The sequence below is a fragment of the Aedes aegypti genome, chromosome 1 (assembly GCF_002204515.2).
Source record: "Aedes aegypti strain LVP_AGWG chromosome 1, AaegL5.0 Primary Assembly, whole genome shotgun sequence".
Lineage (NCBI taxonomy): Eukaryota > Metazoa > Arthropoda > Insecta > Diptera > Culicidae > Aedes > Aedes aegypti.
Window position 1 is genome coordinate 223375975 of NC_035107.1, and position 22692 is coordinate 223398666.

Below are 22692 nucleotides of genomic sequence, written 5' to 3' on the forward strand. Positions count from 1 at the left end.
CGAATAGATTAGGAACCTATGCCGTAGACGATCGAATCGAATGGATGGTCTGGTCTGACTGCTGTCGCCCAAATCATCGGAGCCAGTTTCGGAGGGGTTTATTTCGAGCGGCACAATTGGATGACCGTAGGGTGTGCTGTTGACCTTGCGGAAAATTGTTTATTTTGGATGGGAGTCGATGCAGAGGTACTAGCCGGTCATTTGAATCATCATTTCAATATGTTAACAGTTGCGTATAGGAATAACTGTAGGCTCATTGGAATTTGCGAAGAGCTTACATACAAGGCGTTTCCATGATTTCAGTGAAACAATATTGATTACCCTTCGATTCGATGGAGGCACATGGTATTTTGCTTCTAAATTTCGTCAAGAAGGTGACAACTCAAATAGGTATAAATTTGACTGTAGTAACTTATCTTCTTCTTCTTAGCATAACGTCCACTCTTAGATAGAGCCTGCTTCTCAGTTCTCAGTGTTTTGTGAGTAATTCCACAGTTTTGCGTTCGTATATCGTGTGGCAGGTACGATGATACTCTATGCAATGTACTATATTGTACTTCGCGTAGTACTTGGTGCTCCACGATGACTCTTAACAGGCTCTCTGCGTTTGTCTAATACTGATTTCAAACAGTTTGATTTTTTGTTAGTTTAGGTTTGCATACAAATATTTGCAGTGTTTTGAGGTGTAAGATCTGGTACTAAGCGTATATGCAAACTTAACTTTAAAGTTTTTTGTGTCAATTTACTTGATTAAATGCAAGTGGGTACTTTATTTTGGTTGTGACTGCCCATAAAAGCATAACTGGATTTCCGAACCAACACCATTTTATATCGAAACATCCATGATTTAATCTATACTTTACTATGCACATAAAAATTAACACACTTTGTTTGAAAATGTTATTAACAAATATATAAGAACAACATGACATGCAGAAATGTACTAGAAAATTATGAAGTTTTGTATGGGATGACAAATTTGAGCACTATTTTCTCAATGCCTTCAAAACTTCCAACCAATCCAAAATTTGGAATCCTCTTCCCATGTCATTTTACTCCCCTCCCAACCCGTTTCGTATTATTGATAAATGCGCCCCCATCCCCCTGAAAACCGTGGGAAACTATGTCAGTATGTAAAACACCCACACATTGTCACAAACCTTATGGGGTATGAACGAAAAAAAAATCCCAACTGGCCATCTCACACATGACACACACGTGATAATCGCACTAGTCGTTACCCACATAAATATCCTACCATGGAGCCGAACCCGAACAGTTTTCTGACGGGAAAATGTGCGAATGCGTGTTTTTTCGCTCCAACGGTCCACACTCATATATCCGGTGGAAATGGCGACCGTCACACGAATACATTCCTGCTCACCGACGAGAGGAGTCTGCTTTTCATTCACTCGCCTTTTCCCCGTCGTATGATTTTGTACTCGGGTTTCGACGGTTGACTTTTGTGTTGGTGACGACTTCGTCTGGCAGATCTGCTGAATGAAATATCGAGTGGGATGAGGATTTTTACTACATTCTTCATTTTCTCGTACACAACTACATTTCAAGCGAATACACCTTTGAGAGAGGAAAATGATTGTGTTCCATTCCGAATGCTCGCCACTGGAGCTCAGGTGAAAATTCTACCATGCAAAAAGGGGATGGAAGGTGGCTCTGCTCACTGTTAACAGTGCTTGTGCTTTCGCTCTTGCACGCTCACGAGTTAACAGATCCAGCGACAGTAGACAGGTCATGGTTGATGAGAACCTTGGACAGGATACGCTATAGGTACCTTACCTACTGCTCCGTGTGACGGACCAGCATAAGCGTTTTCCATTGATCTAAAGAACGGAAGGAAGCAGGCTAATTAAATCGATGATTGTGGAACACCGTTCCGATTGTCAACTTTTTATTGCGTACGACGCCGATTGCTCTTTTTGATGACAAAGAAAATCTAAAGGGAGGAAAATGTTAAAAGGCTTGAATAACAGCTCAAAATACTTTATACTTTATACTTTATACTTTATACTTTATACTTTATACTTATACTTTATACTTTATACTTTATACTTTATACTTTATACTTTATACTTTATACTTTATACTTTATACTTTATACTTTATACTTCATACTTTATACTTTATACTTTATACTTTATACTTTATACTTTATACTTTATACTTTATACTTTATACTTTATACTTTATACTTTATACTTTATACTTTATACTTTATACTTTATACTTTATACTTTATACTTTATACTTTATACTTTATACTTTATACTTTATACTTTATACTTTATACTTTATACTTTATACTTTATACTTTATACTTTATACTTTATACTTTATACTTTATACTTTATACTTTATACTTTATACTTTATACTTTATACTTTATACTTTATACTTTATACTTTATACTTTATACTTTATACTTTATACTTTATACTTTATACTGTAGCATGATAGACTTGCATTACAAAGTTAATATTCAAAAAACATAAATAATTCATCTCAAGCATTAGAACATGTTCATGTTCCGATGTTCATAAAGAATATCAAATTACAGAACGTTTCCTAGCTCTCACAAATCCTTAAGAGTGTGAAAAGCATAAAACAGTAAAACTAAATTTCACATCAACTGAAATGCTGAACCTTCCCACGATCATAAAACCCTTACTTCACAATTCCCAAGCATTCATATCATGCTAACATTCAAACCAAATTATTGCCAACCTTTTCCAAATTACAACTCAGGCAATGACCCATGTCATTGTCACTACACTCTGACGCCAACGATCATTCCAGACAATCGATATATGCAATAGCGTAATTCGATCTCCTTGCCTACGCCAAGTGCATCGTTCTCACGATGCAAGAGGCCAATGGTTATATTTCTTTTCGCTTATAATGCATAGCGTTAAATTCTGATTGGCTTATATTTACATACCAAAAGTTAACTCCAAGTACCGCCTCTTTTAGAACACTTTTAGAACATAAGCAATTCAATGATTGTAAGACTTCTTGTAAGTAAAAATGATTCTAAATAAACATAATCTTGTAGACAACGGAACAATCAACAAGTCTAAAATTTAATACGGTAAAATTAATACGGTAAATGGCGACCGGTGACTTTCGAATCTTTCGGAGTCCGAAGTGGATTATTATTGATCACCAACTAGATGATCTAGTGATTGATTTTGCATGAAGCAAACAAGTGAAAAAACAAAACAAAAATCGGAAGTTTTTCAAACAGTGCTAGTGAGATTCAAGTGATAAGTGAGATTCAATTATGGGAAAAGGCGCATCAAAGTCGTCCAACGAAGGCGACGCAAATGTTCAAATAACTAATCTCCTAGAAAACCATCAACAGTTCCATGAGGAAAATGCATTAAAGTTGTGGCTAATTTTGGTGATGGTTGGTATCCAAACAGTGATAATGGTTTACAACATGATAAAGAAGAACACTCGAAAAAATGCACTCAAAGCAGCTAAGAGTATTGCTGTACTGGAAAAAGTTTGAGTAAGAAATCAAGTGCAGTGAATAAAAATAAACATTTTAAATCATTCGATAAAAATAAACTGAACAATTGTAACGAGATCCAGTAAAGTGAACAAAATAATCTTCAAATTGTGCGGAAAATCAGAATCGCGTGACACAAGAAAATCCCGCGGTGCAGTGAATTGAAAACGAAAATTAATTATCCACGGGCGAACCGGCAACTTGCAGTGAATTGAAAACGAAAATTAATTATCCACGGGCGAACCGGCAACTTGGAGCCGCCCCAACAAAGGGCAAACCGGCAACATGGAGCTGCCCCTACGAAGATGAGAACGTACAGTTAGAACAACATCAACAAGCAGCAGCAGTGACCGAGGTGCAACGATCGTGCCAGAGCCAGGAACATGGCGATGAGCAGAATTACCCGTAGGAAGACAACTATTGGTGAGCGTATCAAATCCGTAATTGATTACTAACATTAATTAATAATTTTCATATGTGAATTGTGCATTGTAAATCTACTTTTATAATTATATTGGAAAATAACAGAAGAATGAATATTCCCCATTAAGAAATAATATGTTATGATTTATATGGTGAACATAAATGAAAGTTTATGCCTTTATTAGTAAATTTCATTTGGTATTGATATTTTTCTTAACTATATGAATTATAATTAAAAATTTAAAATGGATGACATTGAATGGGAAGATTTTCTCAAATTTTTAAATGAAGTTGAAAAGGGTAATGGTCCAGAACCATTTGCACCTTTTGAAAGAAACACAACCCCCCGTACGTGGGAAGAATTGATAGCAAGAATTGAAAATTTGCCAGGAGACGATCCAATCACATGGTTGCCCCTGAGCGAAAAACCATAAAAGAAAAATTTTATTTTTTTTATTATGCAATTAACCTTATGATCAACTTTAAAAGTTTTCAATGAGTGGAATTGAATTAGAAATACAAAATTTAATTGGAAAACTACATAATATTAAAACAAACTTAAAAAAATCTCCTTTTAGAAGATACCTTAAAAGTACTCTAAAGGATAAAATTCTTTTAACTAAAACCATATACAATAAAGTCGTACAAACTCTTTTGAAATATGAAGATGTTTTAGATAATAGACATGTTGATTTCTTTATAAAAGCAGCACGTCTTGATTATGATGAAATAATTTATATACTAGAAACAAAACTTAAGAAATATTCAAAACCAATATCATTAAAATCACTTAGTTACGCAATAATATTCAATATTAGACTGATCAAGATTTCAAAAAAAAGTTAAAATGGCATTGAACATAAAAACAGCATCTGAATTAGCATCACTGATTCCCTCTTACGATGGAAATCCAGGAGGTGTAAAATCATTTATTGATGCTATCAGATTGGTGCAAACTATAGTGCCAGCAGATCAGCAAGCCCCTGCCATTCAGCTCATTTTGACTAGGTTGACTGGTAAGGCCAGAGATTTGTTTACTGGCGTTCCGGCTAATTACCAAGAAATTGTGGATAAAATTTCTGCTGACTGTACTGACAAAAGCAGTTCAGAATTAGCTCTCGCTAACTTGAAAAATATTAAACCAAAAAAAGGCCAAGAAACTTCTGGGTTTACCAAGGAAGTAGACATACTAGCAGATAAATTGAAACAAGCTTACATTAGAGAAGAAGTACCTAATGAAGTAGCAAAAAAATTAGCAAACAAGGCTGCCATTCAATCCTTGATTATCGCATCACAGAAGCAGGAAACAAAAATGCTTTTGAAAGTTGGAAAATTTGATTCGCTTTCTGAGGCATTGAATATCGTTGTGGAAAACGAGAATTTTAACAACGAACCATCTGTGTCAATGTTACAGATGAGAAAGAAATTTCCTCAAAATAAGCCAAGTTATCAATCAAATTATCAAAATCGCAACAATGGCAACAACTCTAGAGGTAATTTTAGAGGTTTCACACGTAATAATACGCGTCAAACCACACCAAATTTTCCTCAACAATCATCAAACAGATTTTTAAGATACAATTACCAAAATACCAATCATCAACATCCAAGACAACAAAACTGGAACCATTCCGGTAATAGACGATTATATCATATGAATGAGGTAGATGGTTCAATGCTTTCCAGTCAATTCGCGCCAAACGGTGCATTGCCTCAACCGGTGAGTATGGTGCCAAGTAACATGATGCCACCGCAAAGGCAACACCAACAACCTCAACAAGTTCCAAATCATTTTTTAGGAACAACAGGTCTGTTCCCGTACTCACGATGAATCTGAACGCGTCCAATTTCATATCGGTCAATGTTCAGATGACAAACACTACAAACACATTCATAATAGATTGTGGAGCAGACATATCTATTTTCAAACGTAGCAAAATACACCCCAGCTATCTAATAAATATAACGGAGAAGATCAAGTTAACAGGTATCACTGATGACACGATTGAAACCATCGCGTCAGCAGAAACTGACCTATATTTTGAAGGAGGACTGTGCATCAAGCATAAATTCCACCTTGTAAATGATGAATTCCCTATTATGACAGACGGCATTTTAGGCCGCGATTTCTTAAGTTCCCATAGATGCATAATTGATTATGAGTCTTGGTTACTTAAGTTTAATGTAAATAATGAAGAAATAACTATACCAATTCAAGACAACTTAAACAATGGCTTTATCTTACCGAAAAGAAGTGAAGTCATTAGGCGAATTATAAATATTCCATATACATACGATATGGTTGTGCATTCACAGGAAATATTGCCAGGCGTTTTCTGTGGAAATACTATCATATCATCTAATAACCCTTATGTTAAATTTATCAACACTACAGAAAATCCTGTACATATATTGTATTCACGATTCCAACCTATAATGGAACCACTCTATAATTACCATATAATGAAAATTAATAGTAGTATTAAAAATAAGAAGAATCGTCAGCAAGACATTCTGAATCAAATTAAAACTATTGGAATACCTTTAGATGCAGTAAAAGGTTTACAGAACCTCATTGCAGAATATCACGACATTTTTAGTTTACCTGATGATGTTTTAACCTTTAACAATTTTTATACTCAGGAAATTCCTCTGCAGGACAACTGTCCGATATATATTCCGAATTACAAAAACTTACATGCCCAAACCAATGAAATTCAGAGACAAGTGGATAAGATGCTGGGTGAAAACATTATCGAACACTCAGTATCCCCATATAATTCTCCAATTTTGTTGGTACCGAAAAAATCGGATACTAATGACAAGAAATGGCGTTTAGTTGTCGATTTTCGACAGCTTAACAAAAAAATCCTTGCTGATAAATTTCCTCTCCCCAGGATTGATACTATTTTGGATCAATTGGGAAGAGCTAAATATTTTTCCACGTTGGACTTGATGTCTGGTTTTCATCAAATCCCACTAGATGAGAACTCAAGAAAATTCACAGCGTTTTCAACACAGTCTGGACATTATCATTTTACGCGTTTACCATTTGGATTAAATATAAGTCCAAATAGTTTCCAGCGTATGATGACAATCGCCATGGCTGGATTGACACCCGAATTAGCTTTTATTTATATTGATGACATCATTGTGATTGGTTGTTCAGTAAACCACCATCTAATGAATCTTACACAAGTTTTTGACAGATTGAGACACTATAATTTAAAACTCAATCTAAGTAAATGTAAATTTTTTCAATCAGAAGTGACTTATCTAGGTCACAAAATAACTGATAAAGGAATATTACCTGATCCTTCTAAATTTGATACAATTAAAAATTATCCAGTTCCATCCAATGCGGATGATGTTAGACGATTTGTAGCTTTCTGCAATTACTACAGGAAATTTGTTCCAAACTTTGCAAAAATTGCTAGTCCTTTGAATAATTTACTTAAGAAAAATTCAAAATTTATGTGGACGGATGAATGTCAATATTCATTCGAATCATTACGCAATTATTTAATGTCACCAATGATTCTTCAATATCCTGATTTTAATAAACAATTTATTTTGACGACAGATGCTTCAGACATTGCTTGTGGAGCAGTACTGTCTCAACAATTTGAAAATAGCGAGCTACCGATAGCTTTCGCAAGTAAAACTTTTACGAAAGGAGAAAAAAATAAACCAGTAATTTTGAAAGAGTTAACAGCGATACACTGGGCTATTAACTACTTTAAACCTTATTTGTATGGAAAAAAGTTCGTTGTAAGAACAGACCATAGACCGTTAGTATTCCTGTTTGGAATGAAAAATCCAAACTCGAAACTCACAAATATGCGTTTAGACTTAGAAGAATTTGACTTTGTCGTAGAATACATACAAGGCAAAGCTAATGTAATCGCAGACGCACTGTCACGCATTGTCACAACGTCTGAAGAATTGAAAAATATAAATATTTTGAAGGTTAATACAAGAGCAATGACCCGAGAACAAAATCAAACTACAACACCCGCAGAAACACCAAAGGTTACTGTTAGTAAAGAGCCTGATCACCTCTCTACTTACGTAACTGAAAATCCAAGCATTACCAACAAATTGCATAAGTTAAGAATTAGTTATGATAACAATGTTCTTGAAATGATAATTTTTTCAAAGAACAGTAAAAAACATGTTGCATCAGTGCAACAACAGTTTATAAGAAACGGAAGTCAAACACTTGAGTTTGCTCTTCTGAAATTAGAAAAATTATTACTTACGATGAAAATTAAAAAGATTGCTTTATCTTCGGATAATGAACTTTTCAAGTTATGGCCTATAAATATTTTCAAAAAAATAACAAATGAAAAAGTTAGACACGTGCAAATAATAATTTACAATCCGCCAAAATTCATAACGGATAAAAATGAAATACATGAAATAATAAGAATTAACCATGAGATCCCATTAGGAGGTCATATTGGACAACATAGACTTTATCTCAAGATAAGAGAAAAATATAAATGGAAGGATATGAAAGGTTGCATATCACAGTTCGTAAAATCCTGTGAATTATGTAAAAAAAATAAAATTACTAAACATACTAAAGAAAATATGATAGTTACCACAACACCTTCCAGACCATTTGAAGTGATTTCAATTGATACAGTTGGACCACTTCCATTAAGTAATAACAAAAATAGATACATAGTTACAATCCAATGTGATTTAACGAAGTATGTTGTTTTAATACCAACGGCAAGCAAAGAAGCTAATGTCATTGCCAAGGCATTAGTCGATCATTTCATATTAGTGTACGGAAATTTCCTTGAATTGAGGTCAGATCAAGGAACCGAATTTAAAAATCAAACCTTAGAACAAATTTGCAAAATTTTGGAAATTAAACAAAACTTTTCAACGGCTTATCATCCCCAAACTATTGGTTCATTAGAGAGAAATCACAGATGTTTGAATGAATATCTGAGATCCTTTACAAATAAACACCATACAGATTGGGATGATTGGTTAAAATTTTACAGTTTTTCCTATAACACCACTCCACATTCAGATCATCAATTTACACCATTTGAATTAGTTTTTGGCAGAAAAGCTCAACTACCCAACGAAATATACGAAAAAGGCATAGAACCACTTTATAATTACGAGGACTATTATCATGAACTTCAAAAAAAAAAAAAAAAAAAAAAAAAAAAAAAAAAAAAAAAAAAAAAAAAAAAAAAAAAAAAAAAAGTTTTGATTTAATTATTGTATCGATAACTAACAATAAATTTTAATACAAAAGAGATCCACCGAGCCTAACACCCATAAAAAAGAGAATAAAACACAAAAAAAAATGACAATCAAATGGGGTAGGTAAAATTTCTTAGAATAACACTAAGAAGCTTGAAATTCGATAGGATCAAATAAGTATATTTTTTATGTAAACGGTATTTGGAGCATAGCTATACACGAGTAATTTTTCTTCGATACATTACTCTCCCGAAGGGTGGAGGTGTAGCATGATAGACTTGCATTACAAAGTTAATATTCAAAAAACATAAATAATTCATCTCAAGCATTAGAACATGTTCATGTTCCGATGTTCATAAAGAATATCAAATTACAGAACGTTTCCTAGCTCTCACAAATCCTTAAGAGTGTGAAAAGCATAAAACAGTAAAACTAAATTTCACATCAACTGAAATGCTGAACCTTCCCACGATCATAAAACCCTTACTTCACAATTCCCAAGCATTCATATCATGCTAACATTCAAACCAAATTATTGCCAACCTTTTCCAAATTACAACTCAGGCAATGACCCATGTCATTGTCACTACACTCTGACGCCAACGATCATTCCAGACAATCGATATATGCAATAGCGTAATTCGATCTCCTTGCCTACGCCAAGTGCATCGTTCTCACGATGCAAGAGGCCAATGGTTATATTTCTTTTCGCTTATAATGCATAGCGTTAAATTCTGATTGGCTTATATTTACATACCAAAAGTTAACTCCAAGTACCGCCTCTTTTAGAACACTTTTAGAACATAAGCAATTCAATGATTGTAAGACTTCTTGTAAGTAAAAATGATTCTAAATAAACATAATCTTGTAGACAACGGAACAATCAACAAGTCTAAAATTTAATACGGTAAAATTAATACGGTAAAATACTTTATACTTTATACTTTATACTTTATACTTTATACTTTATACTTTATACTTTATACTTTATACTTTATACTTTATACTTTATACTTTATACTTTATACTTTATACTTTATACTTTATACTTTATACTTTATACTTTATACTTTATACTTTATACTTTATACTTTATACTTTATACTTTATACTTTATACTTTATAATTTGTACTTTATACTTTATACAATATTGTTCAACTGAAATCATGGAAACGCCTGGTATGCTAGCTCTTCACAAATCTCATTGAGCATACAGTATTCTCAACATATTGAAATTATGATTCAAACGACCGGCTGGTAACCCTGCATTGACTCCCATTCAAAATAAACAATTTTCCGCAAGTTCAACAGCACACCCAGCGGTCATCCAAATGTGCCCATCGAAATAAACCCCTCCGAAACTGGCTCCGATGATGTGGGCGACAGCAGTCAGACCAGACCATCCATTCGATTCGATCGTCTACGGCATAGGTTCCCAATCTATTCGGATGCGTGACCCACCTAGCCGTCAAGTTCGTTTCTCGCGACCCACCAGGGAGAAGCAGCAATATTTTACGAATTTTGCTGGTATCCTTCAAAACCACTCAAAAAATATATAGATATACGTCAAATATAGGAGTGTCAGACAGTCTATTTAAAGTTATTTTAATGATTCATAAAATTTATCGATGAACATTGATTTCTTGCAGAATATTTCAACCAACTTCAATGTTTGATCATGTTAGCAATTTCATTTTTTTGGTTAGTCGATTAAAACTGATATTTTTTCAATAAAATATCTGTTAACATCAATTTTGGAAACATTTTGGAGAAAATTCGAATAATTTATTAAACAACTATAATTTGTTTTTGTTGAAATGTATTTATTTATTTATGTATTTCGTAGTGAAAAATCTATAGGGTTGATATGGACATGAAATGTTTTGTTTTGTTACTTATAACTCAGATAGCTTATGAAAACTTTGTAGTGGACTCATTTAAAAAAAAAAACAACTTACTCGTAAGTATTCGAAAACGTATGCAGAACACACGATTCTTCTGATAGTGGCTCACGATCCCCCAGGGGGTCGCGAACCAGAATTTGAGAAACTATGGTCTACGGTCGTGGTCGTCAGCCGTCGGCCGTTCAACCAGCACGCAAATTTGTTTACCCTCCGACTAAACCCAACTACCAAAAGCTTTCCGCCGAAGCCCGAGGATGCCAAAAACAATTTGCATGCAAAAATATAAACTGTCGTCCCTTCATTGTGGCTGGTCGTCATCAGCCAACCTCCCTTCCCTATTTGCTAGTACCACTTTCAGTTCGTATGCCAGCGAAGTCCCACCGCAGTTTAGTCGGCAATTGTTAAATATTTGGGTACTTTTCGTTTCCATCGTACAGTGGTCGTACTTCATACAAATGTTGGACAAAAGTATAGAACGCAATCTTATCGTTTAAAGTTCCTAAATCATTAGCAAAACGTGATATTTTAGGATAATTTGAGGACTAGTCGTTAAACAAAAACGGTATTTTTGGTGCATTTGATAAAATCGGTTTGAAGTAGCTTGAAAATAAGACTATATCAACATAAATTTAATGAAATGTTGATTATTTGCATACCAATTTGAATAAAAAAAAATATTGTGAGTAAACTTTATATTGGCTGCGTTTTGTAAAACAGGTCTGTAAACACTGACTCGCTGAAGATAATTGTTTTGTCATGTATGTAAATTGACTGAACACGGCCCGCATTTAAGGCGGAATAGAAAAAAAAATAGTCGACAAAGAAAAAAAAACTGTGGATAAGCCCATATTCTTAAATGATTGTTATTGTCAAAAAATGATGTACACACGCTGTTTCAATTTATATGGAGAATACTATGAAAAAGGCCAACCTGTTGTTTCAACTCTCTAGCTCTTCTTCATAATACTACATAATTAGCAAATCCTTCTCATTTTGGTTGGACGTCAGGATAGTTATTCATAATTTTGAACTGGGTTTGCATGTTGCATGCTTCATCAACTGCACGGCAGGCAACAGTGGAGCTCCTTACGATGAGATTAGATCAACGTGATCCATTATCTACTGCTCAAAAGCAGTGTTGCCCAGAAACTAATGAAATAATCATCTTAGCATTGTTAAGACTTTCCCGCATAGTTATGAACCATATTTGTACTGTTTGTCATATTATTCATAACAATTTAAAACTACATATGAACAATTTAGTATAACATCAAAAATAACAATAACGCAACACTACCATGAACTGTTTTGACAGTTTGGTAATTGGGAAAATAACAATGTAGGGAATAGGCGGTTAAGTTATGTAACCATAAAAAAGCTCCGATTTTCCCGAACAATTTTTTTCGTGCACAATTTGCGAAATGGTCGATTTACTATCCATTTTCTGTCCAATTCATTATAACGCAAACTGTTCCCAAATGATTGAACTATGAAGTTTGAATATTATGGAAAATGTTTGTATAATAACCGGTTTATGGTTCACTATTGTATTTAAACCCTACACCATATTATGCTGTTGTGTTTATACCATAAGGCCATCTATAATTATGACAACATCATATTTAGAAATAACATCATATGTTTGAAAAAAGGTTAAATTTGTGTTTAACCCCTCTACCGACATCTTCATTGTTTACCGTAAGAAAAAAATTTAAACCTTGATAACTTTTTTGTTTCTTGATATTTTTGCACCATTTTTTCACAAGATCTCAAAAAACTCTTCTAGTTTAAGAATACATGTCGATATGTGTCATTAGTGATCTGGTTCTAAAGATATTCCTATGTTCCTTGGGGGACCGACATTCTTCATGGTGGCCATTTTGTTTCACGTCAATTTATCAAAAAATAACATATGGGTTATACAAAGCTAGGTAATAAGGAGCTACTCTGAAAAAATCATACCAATCGATTAAATATTCTAGAAGATATCTTAAAATTACGATATGATGTTTTTTGAAGTTTTTGAGATCTTTATTTGGCCAGCATGGTACCAGACAAACGAATGCTCATTACTCAAAGACGGCTGCACCAAATTGCTTCATTTTTTCACAACATACTCTCATTAATGTATTGTTCCGAAGAGTGAATATCCGAATACAATAAAAATTCTGTAGCCTGAAATATTTACGTGGGTTGTAGCTACGCGTCGGTCCCCAAGGAATTTCGGGATATCTCAGGATCCAGTTGACCAATGATCAATATCAACACAGATTCTAAAACTAGATGAGTTTTTTGAGAACTTGTGAAAAAATGGTGCAAAGATATCGAGAAACAAACAAATTATCGAGGTTTTAATATTTTTATTGCGGTAAAAAATGAAGCTGCCGGTAGAAGGGTTAATGTATCAAAATCTTCAGTGCAAAAAAATATTTCAGTAGCGCAATTAAAAAAAAACATATGAAAGAAGCATAATTTATGGATAAATAATAAAATACTACAGGCAATAACTTTTCTAATATGGTTTAATTTATTTAAGAGCATATGATTGTTGAATAAAGTGTCATTTTGTATCAATTGACTCCAAAATAGGTCTGATATCGTCAGAAGGATTCAATAGAAACGTCAAAACAAATGTCATCTTAAGAAATCTTTGGTGTTAGATTCATTATGCCAAACGACTTTGTGCCAAATAACCTACCACCACACAGAGTACAGAAAATTGGATCAGTCTAACTATATAGGAATAACACTGCGGAACACGATTTTGTCTCAGGTACTAAAATACCGCTATTGCCTTAATTAAGGGTTGCTGAACCCATTGCCATTCCCATAAATAAAATTGCACGTCTAGTTTTTGAGATATTGGCTGTTGAAAATGCAAAATATGGTCATTTCAGCCAACTTGCATGCAAGTTTGCCAGCTTGTATGGCAATTTATTGGCTTAATTTGCTTCAGAAATCAAACTTCATATGTATAACAAGATTTATCAATAAAGTTCATAATACTTTCGATGCTCAAAAGTTATTTTTTGTTGGTTTGGAAAAGTATTGTATTTTCCCATATAAAAGAAACGAAGAATTTTTTATGGAGACTGTAATCAAGTATGAAAAAACGATTTAATCTATATTTAACCGTGTAATGTCATCCAAATTATATCTGAAATGAAAACTGAAGTAATATTTTGCTTGCTTGGTGGATAAGATCACAAAAATTTTGATAAATCATTGTTACAATTTTATGTAAATATCAATGAAACTAGAGTTTTATGTAACTTTGGTGACCTGTAGCTAAAAATTGTGACGTGCTGGAATATTTCTGAGAACGGCATCAGATTCAGCAGGTTATCAAGAACAGTTACACGGTGGAATATATTTTGTCTTAGACATCAAAATACATGGCGAGTTATTAGCTTAATTTGTCGGAGAATTCAAACTTTGTGAGTTAAACAAAACTTATCAACAAAGCTTATAATACTTACAATGCTCACAAGTTATGATGATGATATTTTGATGATTTAAAAAAGTATTTTATTTTGTAATATTAAAAAAAAAGAAAAATTTAAAGAAGATTAATAATAAAAGTATTAAGAATAAATTAACAAAATGTTTCGACGATGAACAATTTGTGGTAAAATGGTAATAAGGCGTCATCCACAAATTACGTAACACCCAAGGGGGAGAAAGGGAGGCCGAAGGGTTACGGCTCATAAAAAAAAATATTTTCATAAGAAGAGCATTACGGATGGGTGGAGGGGGTCGAAAATTATCAATTTTAGCGATACGTCATAAAAATGCGCTCTCTTATTAATCTGGTAGAAATCAAGACCCACATTCTTTGAAATTCTTGTTTTCTTGGGCCCCGAGCGTCGCAGCTAATATGTGAATAGTGTGCTGTGTTCATAAAAAAAATCGTAAAAATGCAGTGTCACACTAAAAACTGACTTCAAAATGCGGCGAATTGAGACGCGTCGCCAGTCACACTGGCGCGATCCGGTTTGGTGGCGGTGCGACAATATTTACCCTATGAAATGAACGATATTCTAAATTATGCTCTACGATTTTGACGTATATGGCGAGTACAATCAATGTGAACATCATTTTTTGTGAGCTTGATTGGCCGTCCGTGGTTGCTACTCCAGTGTTGCCTGATCAGCTGCACTTACATAAGGAACCAACCAGATGACTGCTTGGGATTAACAGGCACCCTCAGTGTATAAGTGCTGGTGATCTTCTATTTTTAGGCAACAATGGTGCCTGCCACGTCAGAATGCAGACCAATGAGGGGAAGGGGAAGGAATTGATGATGCATTCAACTGGCTCCCACGGTTGACCGCATATACCACTGCGTCAACGCCAATTCATGCGGGAAGGGTGAAAGGGTGGGTAGGACAGAGCCTGCTTCCCAGCTTAATGTTCTTAGGAGTACTTCCACATTTACTAACTGGGAGCTTTATTTACCAAATTTGCCATTTTCGCATTATATCGTGTGGCAAGTACGATGATACTCTATGCCCAGGGAAGGCAAGGACATTTCCATTACGAAAAGATCATGGACCGACCGGGAATCGAACCCAGACACCGTCAGCATGACTTTGCTTTGTAGCCGCGGACTCTAATCACTCGGCAAAGAAAGGCCCAAAACCTAACTTGATTTTTTTTATTCTTGGCCAGCTTTGGACCACTGTGACTCATACCGTCATTGACACCGTTGGTACCGTCGTCCAATAAGGCTAATTTTTGACGGTGGACGATTTGCTATACTGTCGCACGTCGCAGTGCACAATTGTTCTCCAAAAACAGAGCTTCCCCACTCGTCAGGTCAAGATGGGGGTGGTCGGGTCGGATGGTTTACCTGGGGCTTAAAAGCACGCGAAAGTCCGCAGGATCAAGCGCTGGACACGTGCAACGGATTAGGGCGGCTCGCCCTTTTACAGTAAGTGCCTCCGACTAAAGCCCGACTGGATGGAGTGTCGCGTAATTGAGTATGATAATGATGGCAATTAGAGTCGATTCTGATGGAGGCTCTGGGTTTCTAGAACGAAGAAGAGTTTGGGACCGACGAAAGAAAACAGATTGCTTCAGACACGTCATTGGCTCGTCCGTCATGGCACTTAGGATGACATAGTTTCGGAACATCTGGACACGCGCGCACCTGCTACTCGGAGTTTCCAAATGCGTTCCAGTTTGTGCAGTACGTATTACAATGAATCTTTAGCCAATGGAGTCATTGTTAATTGAAATAGGTATTCTAACGACCAATGACAAAAAATTGTGGGGCTTCGTGGCCTTGCGGTTAGCGGTGTCAGTCGTTTAGACGTATTGTGTCACGAAGCGTGGGTTCGATTCCCGCTTCAAACGGTGGAAACTTATCGTCAAATGAAAAATTCATCACTGTGCTACTGGGTGTTCTGTGTTGTCCGTTGCCTAATGTTCGTGATTGTTCAGTTTGTGCAGCCTTTGGCTGAAGACGGTGTAAATTGTCTTTTTTTATAAATTCTAACTGTAATTTTATGGCTTTCTCAGTCTAATAAATTAAAACGGCTGTTTAGCCAAACAAGCCGTTTTAATTTATTAGACTGAGAAAGCCATAAAATTACAATTGTCTTCCCAGTCGCAACACCATCACTAATAAATTCTAACAATATGTGTCGATGGCGTCCTGGTTTCAGCGAGAATTACTCAGAGGGACTTCACGAGCCTCAATAAAGCCTTAAAGCTGATTCTAGATAATTTTGAAAGGTCACCATGTAACTTTTACCTATCGAACACAAATACTGATGGATGTGCTTAACCTTTCCTCGCACGCACCCATCAGACCAATTACTTTCCTTCGTCATGCTACTAAGAACCACTTTGCTCCCTCCATAAGACTTGCTTTCGATTATTCATGCTGATTGATGGTCCCCACTTATCTCTGTTTTTTTTTCTCTACTTTCGCGACCCCACAGGAAAATGGAAGATCAGTGCCTGACCTCACCGCAAGCCCGGGCCGTGCTCCGCCTGGTCCAATGCCCTCCTCGCACCAACAGCAGCAACAGCCCGGCCAGGGCATCATGCAGCAACGCAACCAGTATGGCCAACTGCAGCAGGGTGGCAGCGGAGGAGAGCAGCGAGGTATGGGCGGACCAGGTCCCGGAGGGGGAGGCAGCGGCAGCGGGTCCAACAAGGAACCAGTATTACTACAGGGCGACTTCCGGAAGGTGTCCGGCATCAGTTCGGAGATATTCCGCCAGATCGAAGCGGTGGAAAACGACCACGATCCCAGTACGGCGGCAGCACTGGAGGTGAGTCGGGTGGAGCTTTTAACATTGTTCGATGACAATACGACGATTATTCTTACTCAGTTATAATTTATTCATACCGAAAAGTTTGAGCGAAATCATGATGAAATTTATGCATTTGAATTGAATAGGTACAATTTTCATTGCTTCACGCTGGCATTGGCATGGCTGGAAGGGCCAGAAGGAGGGTGTCCCTTTTCGCCGATGAAAACGAACTGGTACCGAAATCCAGGTGTTTTTTTTATATTTGTAGTTTCAAAATATATTTTGACATGAAGGTCAGGAGCTTTTTATACAAGTAGTACCTTTGATTCACAGCTCGATTTTGTTCAAAAAAAAAATCAATCAAAATAAATAGTTTCGATAAAAATTTGAGCTCTCTTGCACATATAGTGAAGTTAGTGCTACTATATGTAGGAACAGAAATTATAAATGGTGCACCTATAGGCACATGTGTTACTATAGTTGCACAAGCGTTATTAAATACAATCATGTGATTTTTAGTAGTTTTCATTTTTTTACGAAACCAAGATAAAAAGGATGCATTTGACGTTAAAATAATGCCGCTGACTTATTTTTTTCGATTTTATACTATTATTCGTTCTTAGTTGTGCAGCAATTGGTGCACCGACCCTACACGCAAAAAAACCGTTCCTCAAAACACGAACATCCAGTCGTGAATTCCAGAACAAGCTGTTTTTTGCTTTACGAATATACACCATGAACAAAAATCACAAAATATGGAACTTTGTTCCACAAACCATTCGTAACGCCTGCGAGACTGATGGAGCAGTGATTTTTGTTCTCGGAAACAGAAACACTGTTCTTGGTGGTGTTTTGGGAACCGTAATTTTAATTACAAATGACTAGATCTTTTTACGGTCTACTCTCTGTACATGAATAGTTTATGGAATATTTTCTCCAAATTTGACGATTGCAAATGATTTCGGCCACAATTTCATAAATTCACAATCCGAGGCAGCAGAAAATCCGTACCTTCGAAGCATTTGAAAGCTACGATTTAGTGAGGGTATGACAATTTCCAGCAGCTTTTACCAATAGACACAATTCGGCAGCAACAACAGCAGGAATACCCATTAATTTGGATAAAAGATGTTGAAAACAGTTTCATATGCCATTAAAAATCGAAATTGCGGACACACGCTCAGGTCTCCTTCGACGAGTTTATTTGTTGTTGTGCGCGCGTTATTACTTTTGACAGTGCGCATGAACAGAGTTTAGGATTGATTTAGGTGAAAACTGCATTCTGTAATGTAGATCACAGTACTGCTGACTTCCACTTGATAAATGTTTTGAGTCAGAATTAACTCACTAGGTGGCGCACAGACTCCAAAAAATGTTGTTTGTTAAAGCGACATATGAAACATCTTTTTGGCGTACAAATATTAGCTTCATTTATATCTCAATCCAGCGAAGAGATACAAAATTGGTGTCTTCGACAAAATTGAACAACTGAATGAGACATTTTAGCATAAAATCATATTGACCATATTGATTCAGAAAACACTCGTAAAATGACAATATTTTGTTCGCCTATGGACCGATGCAAGAGTTCACTATTTCACGTTTGAACGATGCCGTGTTATTGTGATGTGTGAACATGGCAACGAGTGAATTCAACACCGCTCAATCGTCAAATTTGAGAACCCGTGCATCGGTCCATATTTAAGTCCAGTGATGGGGATTTTTTTTTATTATCGTACAAATTGGGCCGAAGGGTCTCAGATTTTCATGAAACTTTTTCCACAGGCAGGGCTCATGGATGTATGAATAAAAAAAAAATGAGAAAAATTCAGGGTCGCCTATTTTTCCGGAAAACTCAGGTGGAAATCTTTTGTTTTCCCTTGACACTACTTACTTTGAAAAATCATAACTCAAGAACGAAGCATCGTAGAAACAAAGTTTTTATATGAAAATTTAAGCAAATTTTCTCAAAAATCCAAAAAAAATATGAACTGGAAAAAGTTTTCCACAAAATTTTCCACCGTTGGGAAAATTCGTAAAGAAAAGCCGGAAAAACTATGCCCGAACTCGTGGAAAATTTTCAAAAAAATTTTTTCGAGAAGGTAATTTTATAAGCTTTAATCACTGAAATTTTTGGAATGCACTTTTTTTTCGTTTTTGAGTTATGGCCAATTTTGTGAAAAATGTTCAGATGTGCCATATAAGACTTTTCTTTGAAAAATCATAACTCAAGAACGAAGCATCGTAGAAACAAAGTTTTTATATGAAAATTTAAGCAAATTTTCTCAGAAATCCAAAAAAAAAATGAACTGGAAAAAGTTTTCCACAAAATTTTCCACCGTTAGGGAAATTCATAAAGAAAAGCTGGAAAATCTATGCCCGAACTCGCGGAAATTTTTTATTAAAATATTTTTGAGAAGGAAACTTTATAAACTTCAATTCTAGTAACTTTTAGGATGTACTTTTTTTTGTTCCTGAGTTATGGTCAATTATGTGAAAAATGACCATATTAGCCTTTTCTTTGAAAACAAATCTTTGCATTTTTTACAAAATTGACCAAAGATCAGGAACTAAAGAAAAGTACATCCTAAAAGTTAAAAGAATTGAAGTTTATAAAGTTTCTTTCTTAAAAATATTTTATTAAAAAAATTCCGCGAGTTCGGGCATAGATTTTCCAGCTTTTCTTTATGAATTTCCCCAACGGTGGAAAATTTTGTGGAAAACTTTTTCCAGTTCATACTTTTTTTGGATTTCTGCGAAAATTTGGTTAAATTTTCATATAAAAACTTTGTTTCTACAATGTTTCGTTCTTGAGTTATGATTTTTCAATGAAAAGTCTTATATGACACATCTGGACATTTTTCACAAAATTGGCCATAACTCAAAAACGAAAAAAAAGTGCATTCCAAAAATTTCAGTGATTAAGGCTTATAAAATTACTTTCTCGAAAATATTTTTTTGAAAATTTTCCACGAGTTCGGGCATAGTTTTTCCGGCTTTTCTTTACGAATTTTCCCAACGGTGGAAAATTTTGTGGAAAACTTTTTCCAGTTCATTTTTTTTTTTTGATTTTTGAGAAAATTTGCTTAAATTTTCATATTGAAACTTTGTTCCTACGATGCTTCGTTCTTGAGTTATGATTTTTTAAAGTAAGTAGTGTCAAGGGAAAACACAAAATTTCCACCTGAGTTTTCCGAAAAAATAGGCAACCCTGAATTTTTCTCAATTTTTTTTTTTATTCATATATCCATGAGCCCTGACTGTGGAAAAAGTTTCATGAAAATCTGAGACCCTTCGGCCCAAACCCGTACGGTAATAAAAAAAATCCCCTGATGAGAAATAAATATGGTGTCTTTGACAAAGTCGATCAGATAATTGAGACAGAAATCTAGGTAGCTGGAAATCGAACAAATGATTTTTCTGTCAAAATCATAATAAATCACACCTTGTTCAGCTACTCATGAGTTACTGTCATTTTTGTTTTTTTTTTGTATGGTCTCGCAACCAGGTAGATGCGAACTTACTCACACCAAGTCTTTCCGCGAGTATGTCATTTTTGTTTTGCGTTAGATTGCACTCGTGAGGTGCTTTGTGGTGCTAACATTTCCATTCGAGAAGCATGATCAGAAAACCGCTGACTTATATTATCGAAAGATTTTTACAGGAATCACGAGTTTCAGTTCCAGGATTTTTCAGGAGTTCTACCAGGAATTTTACTGACAACCTCTCCAAGCATTGCTCTTGGTAGGCATGTCACAAAAAAAACTTCAGATTCTCTAAATTTTTATTTCTTTTCATATAATTAATCATTACATCTCGAATTTTACATGGAATTTCCAAGGCCATTAAAATTCTTCAGCGATTATTTTCAAAATGTCTCTTAATTGATTTGGCAATTTTTTTTTCTCGCGATCATGTTGGGTTTTCAACATGATTGTCAGCATAATCTCCCGTCATTTGCTTACCATCTTCGACAACATTTAAAAGTTTAAATGGATCTTCATTTATAAAATTTAGTACTGAATAAAGAATACTTATGGATCAAAACGCTATAAGAAGTTTTTCACTATGACAACTAGAGGCCAAAGTTATTTAAAATTTTCGGCCAAATACAGCCAAACCTTTTTTACGCTTATTTTTTTAACACTCCCTCTTTTTACGCTCCTTTTTTACGTTCTGAATTCCAACTTACGCTCTCTCTCTTTTTACGCTTGAAATTCCAACTAACGCTCCTGCCTGAACGACCTACGAGAACCAATGAAGTATGCGTATTTCTGGAACAGGACCGATGACGAGATGTCAGAAATCGATGTCTGACGCCATTTTGGAATCAAAGATGGCGATTTCAGGTTTGGTTGGTTGGTTTGACTTTATTAACGAGATTTTTAGCCCTGGGCTAGTTCATCTCGGGACCAACGGCTTTACTTCCCTTCCGAAGGAAGTCGTCACTATAACTTTTTACGTCATAAGTGACTATGTCGAGGATGGGATTTGATCCCAGGTCCTCGGCGTGAGAGGCGAGTGTTCTAACCACTACACCAGGTCCGTCCCCAATTTCAGGTTTGTGGAAATCACTTTGAACCCATGCAATATTGATATTTATGGAACGGAACTGATGAGTAGATGACAAAAATCGATGTCTGACGCCTTTTTTTGGAATCCAAGATGGTGACTTCCGGTTTGTGAAAATCACTTGAAACCCATGCGATATAGATAGTTTTGGAACGGGACCAAGATGACGAAAATTGATGTCTGACGCCATTTCGGAATCCGTTCAAAAATACCGATATTACAAAGGTTTCAAGTGATTTTCACAAACCGGAAGTATCTTGGATTCCAGAATGGTTTCAGACATCAATATCCGGCATCTTCTAAACGATTTTGTTCGAAAAATACCCATATTGTATTTGTTTCAAGTGGTTTTCTCTAACTGGAAGTCGCCATCTTGGATACCAAAATGACGTCAGACATTAACCCTTCAGTAGTCGACACTGTCAGAACCACCACGCTGATGCTGTGTACGAAAAGCGAGGTACAAAATACAACAGCGCGACGACTGAAGTGTTAATTTTCGTCTTTTTCTCATCGGCCCGTTCCAAAAATACTTATATTGCATGAGTTTGAAGTGGTTTTCATAAACCGGAGGTCGCCATATTGGAATTCAAAATGGCGTCAGACTATGGTTTACGTCATCATCTTGGTACCCTTGAGAAGTACCACGAATTAACCCAACTTTTCTCAAAACTTCTTGAGAACGTACAAAAAGCTTTTTTCCGTTCTAATTCTTTTTACGCTCAAAATTCCAACTTAAAAGAGGGAGTTTTCACGCTCCCCAGT

At 35.4% G+C, this 22692-nt stretch overlaps 1 protein-coding gene across 3 annotated transcripts in view; it reads left to right on the forward strand.

The window, feature by feature from the left end:
- Nucleotides 1-22692, forward strand: part of LOC5574617 (rho GTPase-activating protein 100F) — a 294042-nt gene that overhangs the window by 186726 nt on the left and 84624 nt on the right. For all 3 annotated transcript variants that reach the window (XM_021857661.1, XM_021857662.1, XM_021857663.1), the window contains one exon: nucleotides 17038-17373. In XM_021857661.1, coding sequence (XP_021713353.1) covers nucleotides 17038-17373 — 336 coding nt within the window. The remainder of the gene's footprint in view (nucleotides 1-17037; nucleotides 17374-22692) is intronic.